This window comes from Carcharodon carcharias, chromosome 16 (assembly GCF_017639515.1).
Source record: "Carcharodon carcharias isolate sCarCar2 chromosome 16, sCarCar2.pri, whole genome shotgun sequence".
NCBI classification, from domain to species: Eukaryota; Metazoa; Chordata; class Chondrichthyes; order Lamniformes; family Lamnidae; genus Carcharodon; species Carcharodon carcharias.
The window spans coordinates 21,840,382-21,856,533 of NC_054482.1; the positions used below are offsets into that span (position 1 = coordinate 21,840,382).

Consider the following 16,152-nt stretch of genomic DNA (forward strand, 5'->3'; position numbering starts at 1 on the left):
TGTATCAAACTGCTATTAAAGGCATAAAGAAGAATAAAACTGGATGGACAACCCAGCATCAATCTCACACCAAACATGACAAAGGCCCAGTTGACCCTACAACGTCCTCCTCGCTAACATCTGGGAACTTGTGTCAAAGTTAGGAGAGCTGTCCCTCAGACTACTCAAGCAACAGCCTGACATACAATCATGCTCACAGAATTGTATCTTACAACCAACATCTCATACTCCTCCATCACCACCCCTGGGTATGTTCTGTTCTACCGGCAGGACAGATCCACCTGTGGTGGTGTCACAATGGGTATACAACTGCGAGGGATTGGCCCTGGGAGTCCTTAACATTGAATCAGGACCACATGGAATCGCATGGTGTCAGATCAAACATGGGCAAGGAAACCTCCTGCTGATTACCATCCACCGCCCTCCCTCAGCTAATGAATCAGTGTTTCTCCATGCTAAACTCCACTTGGAAGAAGCACTGAGGGTGGCAATGGCATAGGATGTATGCTGGGTGAGGGATTTCAATGTCTATCACCAAGATGGCTTGGTAACATCCCAATGACCAAGCTGGCCGAGTCCTAAAGGACATAGCTAACAAGGCGTGTGACAGGTGGTGAGGGAACGAATATGAGGGAAAAGCCTCCTTGACCTCATCCTCACCAGTCTAGCTGTCACAGATACATGTCTATGACCATTTTGGTAGGAATGACAATCACATTGTTCTTGTGGAGATTTCTGGTCTTCACCCTGAGGACACATCCTATTGTGTGTCAGCTGTGGCTCAGTTGGAACACTCTTGCCTTTGAATATCAAGGTTCTGAGTTCAAGTCATATTCCAGGATTTGAGCACAAAAATCAAGGCTAAAACTCCAATGTAGAAATGAAGGAATACTATGTTGTCAGAGGTGCAGCTGTTGCTTGAATGGTCTGTGAGACAGCTCTCAGAGTTTTGGCACAAGTCCCGAAATGTTTGTACAGAGGACTTTGCAGGGTCAGTTAGGCCGTTGTCCTATCTGGTGTTAGGTTGATGCTGGGTGGTCTATCCAGTTTATTCTTGTGTGTGCCTTTTCAGATGAAACTTTAAACTGAGCTCTAATAGATCTGCTTAGGTGGGTGCGAAAGATCACGTGGCACTATTTTGAAGAAAAGCAGGGGAGTTATCCTTGATGTTCTGGTCAATGTTTATCTTTAAATCACTATCACAAAAACAGGTTATCTTGTCATTATAATGTTGTTGTTTATGGGATCTTGCTGAGCACAAATTGGCTACCATGTTTGCTACATTACAATAGTGACTATACCTCAAAAGTACTGCATCGGCTGTAAACGCTCCGAGACATCTGGTGGCTGCAAAAAGCACTACAATGATAGTGAACTGGTTAAGGGCAAGTCCTCTGCTCATTTTTCCAGGTCCCACGGACTTGCGCTTTCCTCAACAGTTGCTAGTATTAACTTCCCAGTTTCAATTTCAATTTGTCTACCAACCTCATTCTCTTTCTCCCTCTTGGTCTACATCCCTTTAATCTCCCTTCAATCACCTCCATCAGCACATTCTCATGTTGCCATTCTGAGGGCGTTTGATAGGGTAGGCACTAAGAGATTGTTTCTGTTGGTCGGGGGATCTAAAATATGGGGGCACAGTCTCAGGATAAGGGGCCAATGATTTAGGACTGAGCTGAGGAGAAATTACTTCACTCAAAGGGTAGTGACTCCTTGGAATTCTCTACCCCAGAGGGTTGTGGATGCTCCTTCATTGAATGCATTTACGGCTGGGATAGACAGATTTTTGGCTCCCAGAGAATGAAGGGATATGGGGAGTGGGCGGAAAAATGGAGTTGAAGCCCAAGATCAACTACGATCATATTGAATGGTAGAGCAGGTTGATGGGCCATATGGTTTACTCCTGCTCCTGTTTCTTGCGTTCTTAGAATATGGCCGATCCAACATTGTTTCCTTTTCTTGATGATTTTCTTTAACCATCTTTCTACCTCCACCATCCTGCGAATTTCTTCATTGTTCTTGTGTTCTCTTTAACTGACCCACTCCATCCTTCTCCAGAACCAAATTTCACAAATTTCTAGACTTTGGATATCCACTTTTTTTCAAGGTCCATGTTTGAGCCCCACATAACAAGGCACTCCAGATCACAGTCTTGATCATTTTTTCTTGAGGTTTCTATCATTCCTGTACTGAGCAATTCTTTATACTTTGCGAATGCATTCTTTGCCATTGTTCTTGTAGCTCTGATTTCTTATGACAGTAATCATCTTTTGACAAGATGCTTCCCCAGTACTTAAATTGTGATACCTATGCTACATAAATAAAATTATTTCTTTTTTTTTGCCACTGGTAAATGTAATGGATTCAAGAGAGATTCAGCAGCTCATAACTGGGCATCATGCAGCGTAGAATTGTATTCCACAAGAATCTGTAACCTCATGGTCTGCCATATTCTTCATTCTGCCGTATTCCTCATTCTACCATTACCATAAAGCCAGGGGACCAAAACCTGGTTCAATGAAAAGTTCAGGTGAGCATGCCAGGAGCAACACCTGGCACACCTAAATAGGAGGTGCCAACCTGGTGAAGCTACAATACAGGACAACATGCATGTCAATTGCGGAAGCGGTATGCGATAGTCAGAACTAAGGAATCCCACAATCAGAGTTCTGCCATCCTACCATATCCAGTCATAACTAGTGCTGAACAACTAAACAATGAACAGGAGGAGGAGGCTCCATGAACATCGCCATCCCCAGTGAAGCTGAATCCCAGCACGTGACTGCAGAAGGCATGGCTAAAATATTTGCAAGCATCTTCAGCCAGAAGAAGGTGAGTGGATGATCCACCTCGGCCTGCTTTGAAATCCCCATCACCACATTGGTCACTCTTCATCAATTTGATTCCCTCTACATGACATTAAGACATGCCGAGCGTACTGGATACAACAAACACTATGGACCCTGACAACAGCCCAGCTATAGTACTGAAGACCTCTAGCCAAGTTGTTCCAGTACAGCTACAAAACTGCCATCCACCAAATAACGTGCATTATATACAAAAAGCAGGACAAACCCAATCCAGCAAGTAACTCCACTGCCAACATCCCCCCCCCAACCCCCGCACCCCTGAAGTGTTTACTTCTTAATCATCGGCAAAGTGAGGGAAGGTGCCATTGACGGTGCTGTCAAAAACAGTACTTGCTCAACAATAACCTGCTCGCCAAGCTCAGTATGGGTTCTGTCAGGACTACTCAGCTCCAGGCCTTATTACAGTTTTGGCTGAAACACAGACAAGAGAGCTGAATTCCAGATGTGAGGAGAGAGGGGCTTCCCTTAACATCAAAACAATATTTAACAGAGTGTGGCAAGAAGAAATCCAGGTGAAGTAATTGGGAATCAAGGGGGAAACTCTCACTGGTTGGAGTCGTACCTACAGCAAAGGAAAATGGTGTGGTTATTGGAGGTCAACCATCTCAGTCCCAGGACATCACTGCAGGAGTTCCTTAGTCTCCTAGGCTCAACCATCTTCAGATGTTTCGTCAATGGCCTTCACTCTAAAATAAGGTCAGAAGTGGGGATGTTCGCTAATGATTGCACAATGTTCAGTTCAATTTGTTACTCCTCAGATAATGAAGTAATCCATTCCCACGTGCAGCAAGACCTGGTCAACATTTAGCTTTGGGCTGCTAAGCGGTAATTAATATTCATGTTACACAAGTTTCACACAATGACCATCGCTAACAACAGAGTTTAACCACCTCCCCTTGATGTTCGATGGCATTACTATCTCTGAATCCCCTGACCATCAACATCCTGAACAGAAACTTAACAAGACAATGAATCTTGTGGCTCCAAGAGCAGGTCAGAAGCTGGGAATACCGCAGTGAGTAACTCACCTCCTGACTCCCAAAGCCTGCCTGCCATCTGTAAGGTACAGGTCAGGAGTGTGATGGAATACTCTCATCTTGCCTGGAGATCAATGAAAGATGAGTCCATCCACTGAGCTCAAGTGTTTACTGTTCATCCTCACCTCCCAATATCCATGGAGGTTTATAGAACATTACAAGGCTGTTCAGCCCATCTGAGACTTTGCTAATGTGATCCAAAACTAATCCCATTCTCCTCACCACCCTTTGTCTGCTCCAAACATCAGCCATTGTTCTAAGAAAGGATAAAATGGTCTTGACCTCTACTATTTTCATTGCTGCATCAAAATGTAACTTGCCTTCTGTTCTAATTCATCTGATCTGTCCCTCATCCCTTTTTTCCACCAACAGTCCCTGGGCTTTTGAAAGCCAAGATGCTCTTCACTTAACCATGACTTCTTGATAATCTCATCATCCTTTTGCCCTCTTTTAACCTCCACGTTGTTTTGTACATCAAAAAGTTGAAAAACTTCCCCCTCCAATACTGCCTGGGGAGTAGAGACGGAAAACAGTGCTGCATCTGCTAAATCAGCCTCCAATAAAGATAAAACCTTCCCTCTAATCTGCAGCCAGAATTCAAACTGTTTCTCAAAGTACTTCTTACAAGTTCATTCCTTAGTTCTCCCTGCTCCATTCCTGCACTGAGGCAGAGAACCACTGCCAATGGCAGCCCTCCAATGCCTCGCCAACGTAGTCCTTCTCCACAATAGATCCTCGCGATTGGCTGGAGAATATTTTATCATGGAAAGGATCACCATGAACCTTTCCCTATACTCAGGAGTGGGAACTCTGGCCTATTTTTCACCTTTCCCTCCATCCTAGCTGAAGAGGTGCTCATAGATCTTAGGCTGAATGTAATCACCTTCTGAGTCTACAATGAACTGTGGCCAAATCAATGCTAATTAGCCAGTCTTTGCCAGAAGAAAATTCCAATATCTGTGCTGCAAATATGAGAAGCAGTCATTCTATAAATGTTGTGATTTAAAATAAGAAGTTATTCTCCGATGCAAGCTTCACTACAGCAGAAGACATCCAAAATGTGGAACAATTTCCTTGCCTTGACCACCTTGCTCCCATTGTTGCTAATAACTTGGTATTAAGCCAGCAATAGCAAGGATCATTAACTCGCACCCTTACTCCCACCCTCAGCATAAAGATGAAACGAGTGCATCCTATGCAAATGCCCAAATGATTGAGGTAATCTAACAGACTGGTTCACTTAGGAGGAGAAAAAAACAAGTTGACTGAAACTCAGACCATATGTAAAGCAAACCAGCAATGGTTTTTGCTGCCAGCAAGGTGCATGTTTTTCTATGTTGTGATCACTGTCTGACCAACCACATCAGTCTGATTGAAAGCAGTGAACGTTGTATGGCAAGACCAGCTCCTTTGGTGGCGAATACAGATCATCATTCAATCCAGCCCCAGTGTCATTTTACATGTAACATGGAGTGTAGCGGTTCAAGAAGGCAGCTCACCAACACCTGCTAAGGGCAATCATGGACAAATGCTAGCCTTGCCAGTGATGCTCACATCCCAATGCCAATTTTTTAAAAAACACATGCAAGAAGTCAATTCCCATTCAGCATAGAATCAGCTGGGGTAAGGAGATCTGCGCAATCTATAGGCTAAGTATTTCTCCTCTTGTCTCCAATCTACTTCAGTTTATCACATCTTTGTCATGGCTTTGTCTCCCTGAAATTTCTCTTTAGTTCCAGGTATACCGCTCCTCCTACAAGCTCTTCATCATTTCTGCATTGAAGCCAAGCTTCATTTGCACTGCTTTTTGATCTTTCCTGGTTGTCTGAGTGAAGCATTTATGGGTGAAAGATTCTGCCCAAGTTAGCCTGGTACTGTTCCTCTTGAAATATGAATTCAGACTCCAGTCCTGTACATTAAACTGACTCAACACATACATTGTATTATTTCCAAATAAAATATTTATATCACCACAATTTCCAAGTGATTATTTCTATAAGCTATGTCTCTGAGAAAGAATATACCCTACTGTGAAATTCTTTACTTAGAATCCTCAAACACCCAGTGGCGGTGGGATTCTGTACAAGAATGTAGGGCACAGACATACTGCAATAAAATGTTTAGTAGTGCAGTTAATGGTCCACACAGCATGCAGCTTGAGATTTGTTTCAGTGAGTGCCCCCTGCTGTGCTCGCAAATAAAAGAGTCACAGTAAATAGCATTATCATAAATTTAACTTTATGACTTCAGGCAACATCCTACTGGGCAATTCTTCAAACCTTAGCTGAAATAAAAATAATGATTACAAACTGAAGGAGAATTCCCTGTTTTGTTGCTTGGAGCCAAGAGTGAGAAAGTGACATCATTTTTTAATGAATGAATAATTGGGCTCAGTTCCTTTTAATGTGAAAAGCGTTCCCCCCTCATCTCCAACTTTAGCTGGAGTGATGGTGGGAGGACTGGCATTGGAGGCACCCCTCCGACTGACGTGTCATTAGGTGAAGGCAGGGTTGGTTCAGCTGTGGTTTCTTTTCAAGAGTTTGGTGGTTTTGCCAGTGTCCTGGCTGGACCCCATACTCTGTAAACTTGCTGTTGTCCAAAGCTTTGCTGCCCATCTCCCTTTCATTCACCACCCCTGAGCTCACAGACCTATATTTGCTCCCAGGTATGCAACGCTTTAATTTTAAAATTCTCATCCTTGTTTACAACTCCCTTCATGGCGTCGCCTCCCCCTCCCTATCTCTGCAATCTCCTCCAGTCTCACAACCTTCTCTGGGTTCTCTGCATTCCTCTAATTTTGGCCTCTTGAGAATCCCTGATATTAATCGTTCCATCTTTGGTGGCTGTACCTTCAGCTGCTCTGGAACTCTCTCTCTCTGAACTTTCCCACCTCTCTACCTCTCTTTCCCCTTTAAGATGCTCCTTAAAACCTAAAGCCTTGAATACAGTTCTTCTGCCTGTGTGGCTCCTCCCTTAGGGCAGGATCATCCCAGATTTGCATCGAGTGCGGTAGTGGGTGGGAAAAAGGACATTTTACCCACTGGCTGCAATGGCAGCTTTTCACGCTGTATTGTCCATTTCCCGCCTCATTAAATATGCAGCCACAGGAAACATGTCGTCTTGCCACTTCCTCACTCCAGGTCCCATATCTAAACTGCAGCCGTGCATGCAGTTCTCAATGTTTACAGCGCAGGACCGATCCAGTGAAGACATGGCCCTGAAAGCCAAGAAGTGTTCAGTGACCCATCACTGGAATGTCTTTTGGAGGCCCGCCATGATGTCCCCCACCCCCGCTCTGGCTGCAGGAGATCCAGCAATCTCACCACTCCGGCTTGGGAGGCGGTGACAGTGGTGGTCAGTGCCAATGCTACACAGAAGAGGTTGGCCATCCAGTGCAGAAAGAGGATGAATGATCTCATCTGCACCACCAAGGCAACCATCTCATCACTCTAAACTCACACACTCACAAACCCATCACACATTCACTGGCATCTCACTCACTGCCAGTTCAAGGGACATCACCACTCATTCTCCCCCACACACACACATACCCTCACATCTCCATCTGGCCTCATCTCCTCTGGAGACTGCCTCCTCAGCCCTCACCATAGTGAGTCCGCTTGCACAGGTCAGCATATGCCCCCACATACCCTGGGATACACCCTTCCCCAGTACAGCTCAGGCCTTGCATCCTCTTTGCCCCCTTTCCCAAACAAGCCCTAGCCCTGCAGCGATTGAAAAGCCAACCCCGCCTGCCTGTGATCCCCCACTAAAAGTGATGTGGTGCTGCCTGCAAAACCTGGCGAGTGCTGCCCAAAGTAAGGCAAGCAAACAAACCCAAAAGTCCTGAACGAAGAGCAGCTCGTCAGGTGCACGTCACTTATGTACAGTTGCGAAACACGTCTGTGTGCAATCACGCCCACTTGCCTGGATAATCCAGCGTGAGGGGGATGATTCCAGCAGGCAGGGATTATAATCATAAGCAGATGTATTAAAATGAAGTTCCAGATGTCTGGCAGCGGGAAACCTGGCCCACCATTGACAAGCGTGGCAGAGGATCGCAAACTGGTTTCACAACATCACGAAAATGATTTTTGGCCTTCCCGTCATATTGTCCGCTCACACCCGCCATGACGCCCGACACCAACAGGGACAGAAAGCTCTGGCCTTAGGCCTGGACACAGCAAAACCTCCCATCTTTAACCTCTCCAATCTCACCTTTCTGGAAGAAAGCGTTGATGGGCAGCAGTCCCCTCCGTCGTACTGACAGTATGCTCTGTTGTTGATTGTATCACACCAACCATCAGCTTGGAAAGGCTGCAATAAGAATAACACGAAACATACAGCTTAGTCTTTGAAGAATTAGTACTAATATTCAGCCAATAATCACTTCTCAGGAGACAACTCCCAGTCTTTTGTGAGCATCTACTCAAAATTGCCGTGGACTCCACCCAAATTACTGCTTCGTTTCCTCTGTTTATTAAGTGGTGACTCTTCAATTCAGGAATCATGCAAATTTCAACAGTCTATTAGAAAAAGAATAATGACATACCCATGCTTTATTCAAAAGCCAAAGATGCCGTGGGTATTTTTAGATTTCTCCCTCCCAATAAATTAAAGGCTTAACTTCTCAAATATATAGAATGAGGAGCAGATGGGTACTCTATCATAGTGGTTATATTATTGGATGAGTAACCCATAAGCCTGGGTCAATGATGCAGAGGAGATGAATTTGTATCCCATCCCAGCAACTGGGAAATTTAATTTCATCCAATGGCACCCTTCCATCTCAGCTGTTGGAAAAATGCTTGAACCTATTATTTAGGAAATCTTAACAATGCACTTAGAAAAGCGTAGTATGATTAGGACAAGTACTAAAGGGGAATCCTGTTTGACTTATTTCTTAGTGTTTTTTGAGGATGTAACAAGTAGGCTAGATAAAGGGGAGCCAGTAGATATCATATACCCAGATTTCCAAAAGGTTAATATGCAAGATAAAGGGCTCATGGATTTGGGGGTAATATTTTAGCATGGTTAATGGATAGAAAGTAGAGAGTGGGCAAAAAGCAGGGCTTTTTCAAGTTGGCATACAGTGAATAATGGTGTGCTGCAAGGATCAGTGCTGGGGCCTCAGCTATTTACAAACTATATTAACAATTTAGATGAAGAAACAGAGTCTTGTATCAAAGTTTGCTGATGATCCCAAGCTGGGTGGGAAGGTAAACCGGTGAGAAAGACACAGAGAGTCTGCAAAGAAATATAGACAGGCTAAGTGAGTGGGTAACAAGTGGAGGCGTTAGTGGTGATCTTTCAGGAATTACTAGAGTCAGGGAGGGTCCCAGAGGACTGAAAAATCACTAATATAACACCCCTGTTTAAGAAGGGATTGAGGCAAAAGATGGGAAATTACAGGCTGATTAGCCTGACCTCAGTCGTGGGTAAGATTTTAGAGTCCATTATTAAGCTTGAGATTTCAGAATACTTGGAAGTGCATGATAAAATAGGGCAAAGTCAGCATGATTTCTTCAAGGGGAGGTCATGCCTGACAAATCTGTTGGAATTATTTGAGGAGGTAACGAATAGGTTAGACAAAGGAGAGCCAATGGATCTTATCTACTTGGACTTCCAGAAGGCCTTTGACAAGGTGCTGCACAGGAGGCTGCTCAGTAAGATAAGAGCCCATGGTGTTAGAGGCAAGGTACTATCATGGGTAGAAGATTGGCTTTCTGGCAGGAGGCAGAGAGTGGGGATAAGGGATTCCTTCTCAGGATGGTGGCCGTTGACTAGTGGAGTTCCGCAGGGGTCAGTGTTGGGACCACAACTTTTCGCTTTATACATTAATGATTTAGATGAAGGAAGTGAGGGCATCCTGGCTAAGTTTGCAGATGATACAAAGATAGGTGGAGGGACAGGTAGTATTGAGGAGGCGGGGAGGCTGCAGAAGGATTTGGACAGGTTAGGAGAATGGGCAAAGAAGTGGCAGATGGAATACAACGCGGGGAAGTGTGAGGTCATGCACTTTGGTAGGAAGAATAGAGGCATAGACTATTTTCTAAATGGGGACAGGATCCAGAAATTTGGAGTGCAAAGGGACTTGGGAGTCCTAGTCCAGGATTCTCTTAAAGTTAACTTGCAGGTTGAGTCGGTAGTTAGGAAGGCAAATGCAATGTTGGCATTTATTTTGAGAGGACTAGAATATAAAAGCAGGGATGTGCTGCTGAGGCTTTATATAGAATATTGTGAGCAATTTTGGGCCCCGTATCTCAGGAAGGATGTGCTGGCCCTGGAGAGGGTCCAGAGGAGGTTCACGAGAATGATCCCAGGAATGAAAGGCTTAACATATGAGGAACGTTTGAGGACTCTGGGTCAATACTCGATGGAGTTTAGAAGGATGAGGGGGGATCTGATTGAAACTTACAGAATACTGAGAGGCCTGGATAGAGTGGACATGGGAAAGATGTTTCCATTAGTAGGAGAGACTAGGACCCGAGGGCACAGCCTCAGAGTAAAGGGAAGACCTTTTAGAACAGAGATGAGGAGAAACTTCTTTAGCCAGAGAGTGGTGAATCTATGGAATTCATTGCCACAGAAGGCTGTGGAGGCCAGGTCATTGAGTGTATTTAAGACCAAGATAGATAGGTTCTTGATTGGTAAGGGGATCAAAGGTTACGGGGAGAAGGTGGGAGAATGGGGTTGAGAAACTTATCAGCTATGATTGAATGGCGGAGCAGACTCGATGGGCTGAATGGACGAATTTCTGCTCCTATGTCTTATGGTCTTATGGAGATAGAGAATCATGTAGGGAAGTATGAAGTTATTAACTTTGGTTGCAGGAATAGAAAAGCAAAATATTTTTTAAAAGGTGTGAAACTTGTAAGTGTTGATGTACAAGCACATCCGAGTCTTTTTGAACAAGGAATGCAGAAAGTTAGCATGCAGGTGCAGCAAGCAATTAGGAAGGCAAATGAAATGTTGGCTTTTATTGCAAGTGGATTGGAGTACAAGAATAAAGAAGTCTTGTTACAGTTGTGCAGGGTTTTGGTGAGAGCACTTCTGGAATACTGTGTGCAGTTTTGCTCTCCACATGTAAGAGAAAGTATAGGCTTGCAGTGGAGGCAGTGCAGTGAAGAATCACTAATTGGTCCCTGGGATGAGGGGGTTGTCCTATGATGAGAGGCTGAGTAAATTGGACTGATAGTCTCTGGAGTTCAGAAGAATCAAAGGTAATCTCATTGAAACCTACAAGATTCTGAAGGGACTTGATAGGGGAGATGCTGACAGATTATTTCTGCTGCTTGAGAATCTAAAACACAAGGGCACAGTCTCAGGAGAAGGGGCCAATCATTTAAGACTCAGGTGAGGAGAAATTACTTCACTCAAAGGGTTGTGCATCTTTGGAATTCTCTACCCCAGAGGGTTGAGAATGCTGTATTGCTGAATACACTTAAGACTGGGATAGGCCGATTTTTGGTCTCTCAGAGAATTAAGGGATAGGGAGAGCAGGAGAGAAAATAGAGTCGAAGCTCAAGATCAGCCATGATCATATTGAATGGGGGAGGTGATGGTGTAGTGGTATTGTCGCTGGACCAGTAATCCAGAAACCCAGGGTATTGCTCCGGGAGCTCAGGTTCGATCCCACCACGGCAGATGGTGGAATTTGAATTCAATAAAAAATCTGGAATTAAAAGATGGCCATTGTCGATTGCTGTAAAAACCCACCTGGTTCACTAATGTCCTTTAGGGAAGGAAATCTATCATCCTTACCTGGTCTGGTCTACAGGTGACTCCAGACCCACAGAAATGTGACTGCCTAGCAAACCTCTCAGTTGTATCAAACTGCTACAAAGCCACAAAAAAGGAATGAAATTGGATGGACCACCTGGCATCGACCTAGGCAGTGGAAACAACAATGGCAATCGCAGCCCAGTCGACCCTGCAAAGTCCTCCTTACTACAGCCTGACATAATTATCCTCACAGAATCATGCCTTATGGATAATGTCCCAGACTCCACCATCACCATCCCTGGGTATGTCCTAATCCACCGACAGGACAGACCCAGCAGAGGTGGCGACACAGTGGTATGCAGTCAAGAGGAAGTTGCCTTGGGAGTCCTCAACATCAACTCCGGATCCCACGAAGTCTCATGGCATCAGATCAACCTCCTGCTGATTACCTCATACCACCCTCCCTCAGCCAATGAATCAATGCTCCTCCATGTTGAACATCACTTGGAGGAAGCACTGAGGGTGGCAAGGGCGCAGTATGTACTCTAGGTGGGGGACTTCAATGTCCACCACCAAAAGTTGCTCAGTAGCACCACCACAGACCAAGCTGGCTGAGTCCCTAAAGGACATAGCTGCTAGACTGGGTCTATGGCAGGTGCTGCGGGAGCCAACAAGAGGGGAAAACATAATTGACCTCATCCTCACTAATCTGCCTGCCGCAGATGCACGTGTCCATGACAGTATCGAAAGAAGTGACCACTGCACGGTCATTGTGGAGATGAAGTCCCGCCTTCACATTGAGGATACCCTCCACCGTGTGGTGTGGCACTGCCACCATGCTAAATGGGATAGATTTCGAACAGATCTAGCAACTGAAGACTGGGCATCCATCAGGTGCTGTGGGCCATTGGCAGCATATCTAAAAATGAGTTGTCAAACTGGTGAAGCTATAACACAGGACTATTTGCATGCCAAACAGCATAAGCAGCAAGTGATAGACAGAGCTAAGCGATCCCACAATCAACGGATCAGATCTAGGCTCTGCAGTCCTGCCACATCCAGTTAGGAATGGTGGTGGACAATTAAACAACTCACTGGAGGAGGAAGGGGCTCCACAAATATCCCCATTCTCAATAAGGGAGGAGCCCAGCACATCAGTAAAAAAGATAAGGCTGAAGCATTAGCAACAATCTTCAGCCAAAAGTGCTAAGTGGATGATCCATCTCGGCCTCAGCATCACAGATGCCAGTCTTCAGCCAATTCGATTCACTCCATGTGATAATCAAGAAACAGCTGAAAGCACTGGATACTGCAAAGGCTATGTGCCCTGACAATATTCCGGCAATAGTACTGAAGACTTGTGCTCCAGAACTTGCCGTGCCCCTAGCCAAGCTGTTCCAGTACAACTACAACACGGCATCTATCCGGCTATGTGGAAAATTGACCAGGTTATGTCCTGTACACAAAAAGCAGGACAAATCCAACCCGGCCAATTATTGCCCCATCAGTCTACACTCCATCATCAGTAAAGTAATGGAAGGAGTCATCAAAAGTGCTATCAAGTGGCACTTGCTTAGCAATAATCTGCTCACTGATGCCCAGTTATGGGTTCCACCAGGGCCACTCAGCTCCTGACCTTATTCCAGCCTTGGTTCAAACATGGACAAAAGCGCTGAATTCCCGAGGTGAGATGAGAGTGACTGCCCTTGACCAAGGCAGCATTTGACCGAGTGTGGCATCAAAGAGCCCTAGCAAAATTGGAGCCAATGGGAATCAGGGGGAAAACTCTCCGCTGGTTGGATTCATACCAAGAACAAAGGAATATGGTTGTGGTTGTTGGACGTCAGTCTTCTCAGCTCCAGGACATCACTGCAGGAGTTTCGCAGGGTAGTGCCCAAGGCCCAACCATCTTCAGCTGCTTCATCAATGACCTTCCTTCCATCATAAGGTCAGAAGGGATGTTCACTGATGATTGCACAACGTTCAGCACCATTCATGACTCCTCAGATAGTGAAGCAGTCCATATCCAAATGAAGCAAGACCTGGACAATATCCAGGCCTGGACTGACAAGTGGCAAGTAATATTCACGCCACACAAGTGCCAGGCAATGACCAGCGCCAACAAGAGTGAATCCAACCATCGTCCCTTGAAGTTAAATGGCATTACCATCACTGAATCCCCCACTATCAACATTCTGGAGATTACCATTGACCAGAAACTGAACTGGACTAGCCACATAAATACTGTGGCTACAAAAGCAGGTCAGAAGCTGGGAATCCTGTGACGAATAACTCACCTCCTGACTCCCTAAAGCCTGTCCACCATCTACAAGGCACAAGTCAGGAGTGTGATGAAATACTCCCCACTTGCTTGGATGAGTGCAGCTCCTACAACATTCAAGAAGGTGGACACTCCAGGACAAGCAGCCCTCTTGATTGGCACCACATCCATAAACATTCACTCCCTCCACCACCAACGCACAGTAGCAGCAGTGTGTACCATCTACAAGATGCACAGCAGGAATTCACCAAGGCTCCTTAGACAGCACCTTCCAAACCCATGACCACTACCACTTAGAAGGACAAGGGCAGCAGATAGATGGAAACATCACCATCTGGAACTCCCCCTCCAAGTCACTCACCACCCTGACTTGGAAATATATCGCCGTTTCTTCACTGTCGCTGGGTCAAAATCCTGGAACTCCCTTCCGACAATGTGGGAAATCATCCAGCTATGTCCTGATCCAAAAAGCAGGACAAATCCAACCTGGCCAATTACTGCCACATTGGTCTCCCCGTGACCAGCAGTAAAGTGATGGAAGGAGTTGTCAACAGTGCTATCAAGTGGCACTCACTTAGCAATTACCTGCCCACTGATGATCAGTTTGGGTTCCAGCAGGGCCGCCTAGCTCCTGACCTCGGTGCAGCCTTAGTCCAAACATGGACAAAAGGGCTGATTCCACAGGCGAGGTGAGAGTGACTACCATTAACATCAAAAGCAGCATTTGAGTCAGTGTGATATCAAGGAGCCTGAACATAATTGAAGTCAAATTGAAGAGAGAAAATTCTCCACACATTAGAGATGTATTTAGCACAAAACAAGAAGGTTGTTGGGAGCCAATCATCTCAACTCCCGGACATCACTACAGGAGTTCCGCAGGGCAGGGTCCTCAGACCAACCATCTTCAGCTGCTTCACCAATGACTTTCCCTCCATCATAAGGTCAGAAGTGGGAATGTTCACTGACGATTGTACAATGCTCCGCATGATTTGCGACTCCTCAGATACTGAAGCAGTTGGTAACATGACCGGGACAACATTTCGGCTTGGGTTGATAAAGTAGTAGGTATGATTCAGGCCACACAAGTGCCAGACAATGACCACCACCTTGTCACCCAATTGCATTGCCATCACTGAATACATCCAAACAAGGAGCAGGAGTAGGCCATTCAGCCCCTTGAGTCTGCTCTGCCATTTAATAAGATCATGACTGATTCAATAGTAACCTGAAATCTGCATCCCACCTACCCCCGATAAACTATCACCCCCTTAGTTACCAAGAACCTATCCACCTCTGCCTTAAAAATATTCAAAGGCTCTGCTTCCACCACCTTTTCAGAAAGAGTTCCAAAGACTCATGACACTCTGAGTGAAAAAAATTTACTCATCTCTGTTTTAAATGTGCGACCCCTTATTTTTAAATAGTGAACACTAGTTCTAGATTCTTCTACAAGGGGAAACATCCTCTCCACATCCACACTGTCAAGACCCTTCAGGGTCTTACATGTTTCAATCAAGTCGCCTCTTTCTCTTCTAAACTCCAGTGGATACAAGCCTAGTCTGTCCAATAGGACAACCCACCCTTTCCAGGTATTAGTCTGGTAAACCTTCTTTGAACTGTTTCCAACGCATTTACATTCTTCCTTAAATAAGGTGACAAATACAGTACACAGTACTCCAGATGTGGCCTCACTAGTGCCCTGTACAACTGAAGCATAACCCCCCTACTTTTGTATTCAGGTTCCCTTGCAATAAATGATAACATTTTATTAGCTTTCCTAATTACTTGCTGTACCTGCACACTAGCCTTTTGTGATTCATGCACTAGGACACCTAGATCCCTCTGCACCTCAGAGCTCTGCGATCTTTCACCAGTTAGATAATGTGCTTCCCTTTTATTCTTCCCGCCAAAACGGACAATTTCACATTTGCCCACATTATACTCCACTTGTCAGATTTTGGCCCATTCACTTAAGCTACTTATATCCGTTTGTAGCCTCCTTATGTCCTCTTCACAACTTACTTTTCTATCTATCTTTGTGTCATCAGCAAATTTGGCAACCACCCTTCAATCCCTTCATCCAAGTCATTTATATAAATTGCAAACAGTTGAAGTTCCAGCACTGATCCCTGTGGCACACACTCAATACAACTTGCCAACCTGAAAAATACCCATTTATGTCTATTCTCTGCTTTCTGTTAGCCAGCCAATCTTCTATCCATGCCAATATGTTACTCCC

General features: G+C 45.1%; 1 protein-coding gene across 1 annotated transcript in view; it reads right to left on the bottom strand.

The window, feature by feature from the left end:
* pappa2 (pappalysin 2) overlaps positions 1 to 16,152 on the bottom strand; it is a 641,043-nt gene that overhangs the window by 21,828 nt on the left and 603,063 nt on the right. The window contains exon 21 of the mRNA XM_041207795.1: positions 8,126 to 8,224. Coding sequence (XP_041063729.1) covers positions 8,126 to 8,224 — 99 coding nt within the window. The remainder of the gene's footprint in view (positions 1 to 8,125; positions 8,225 to 16,152) is intronic.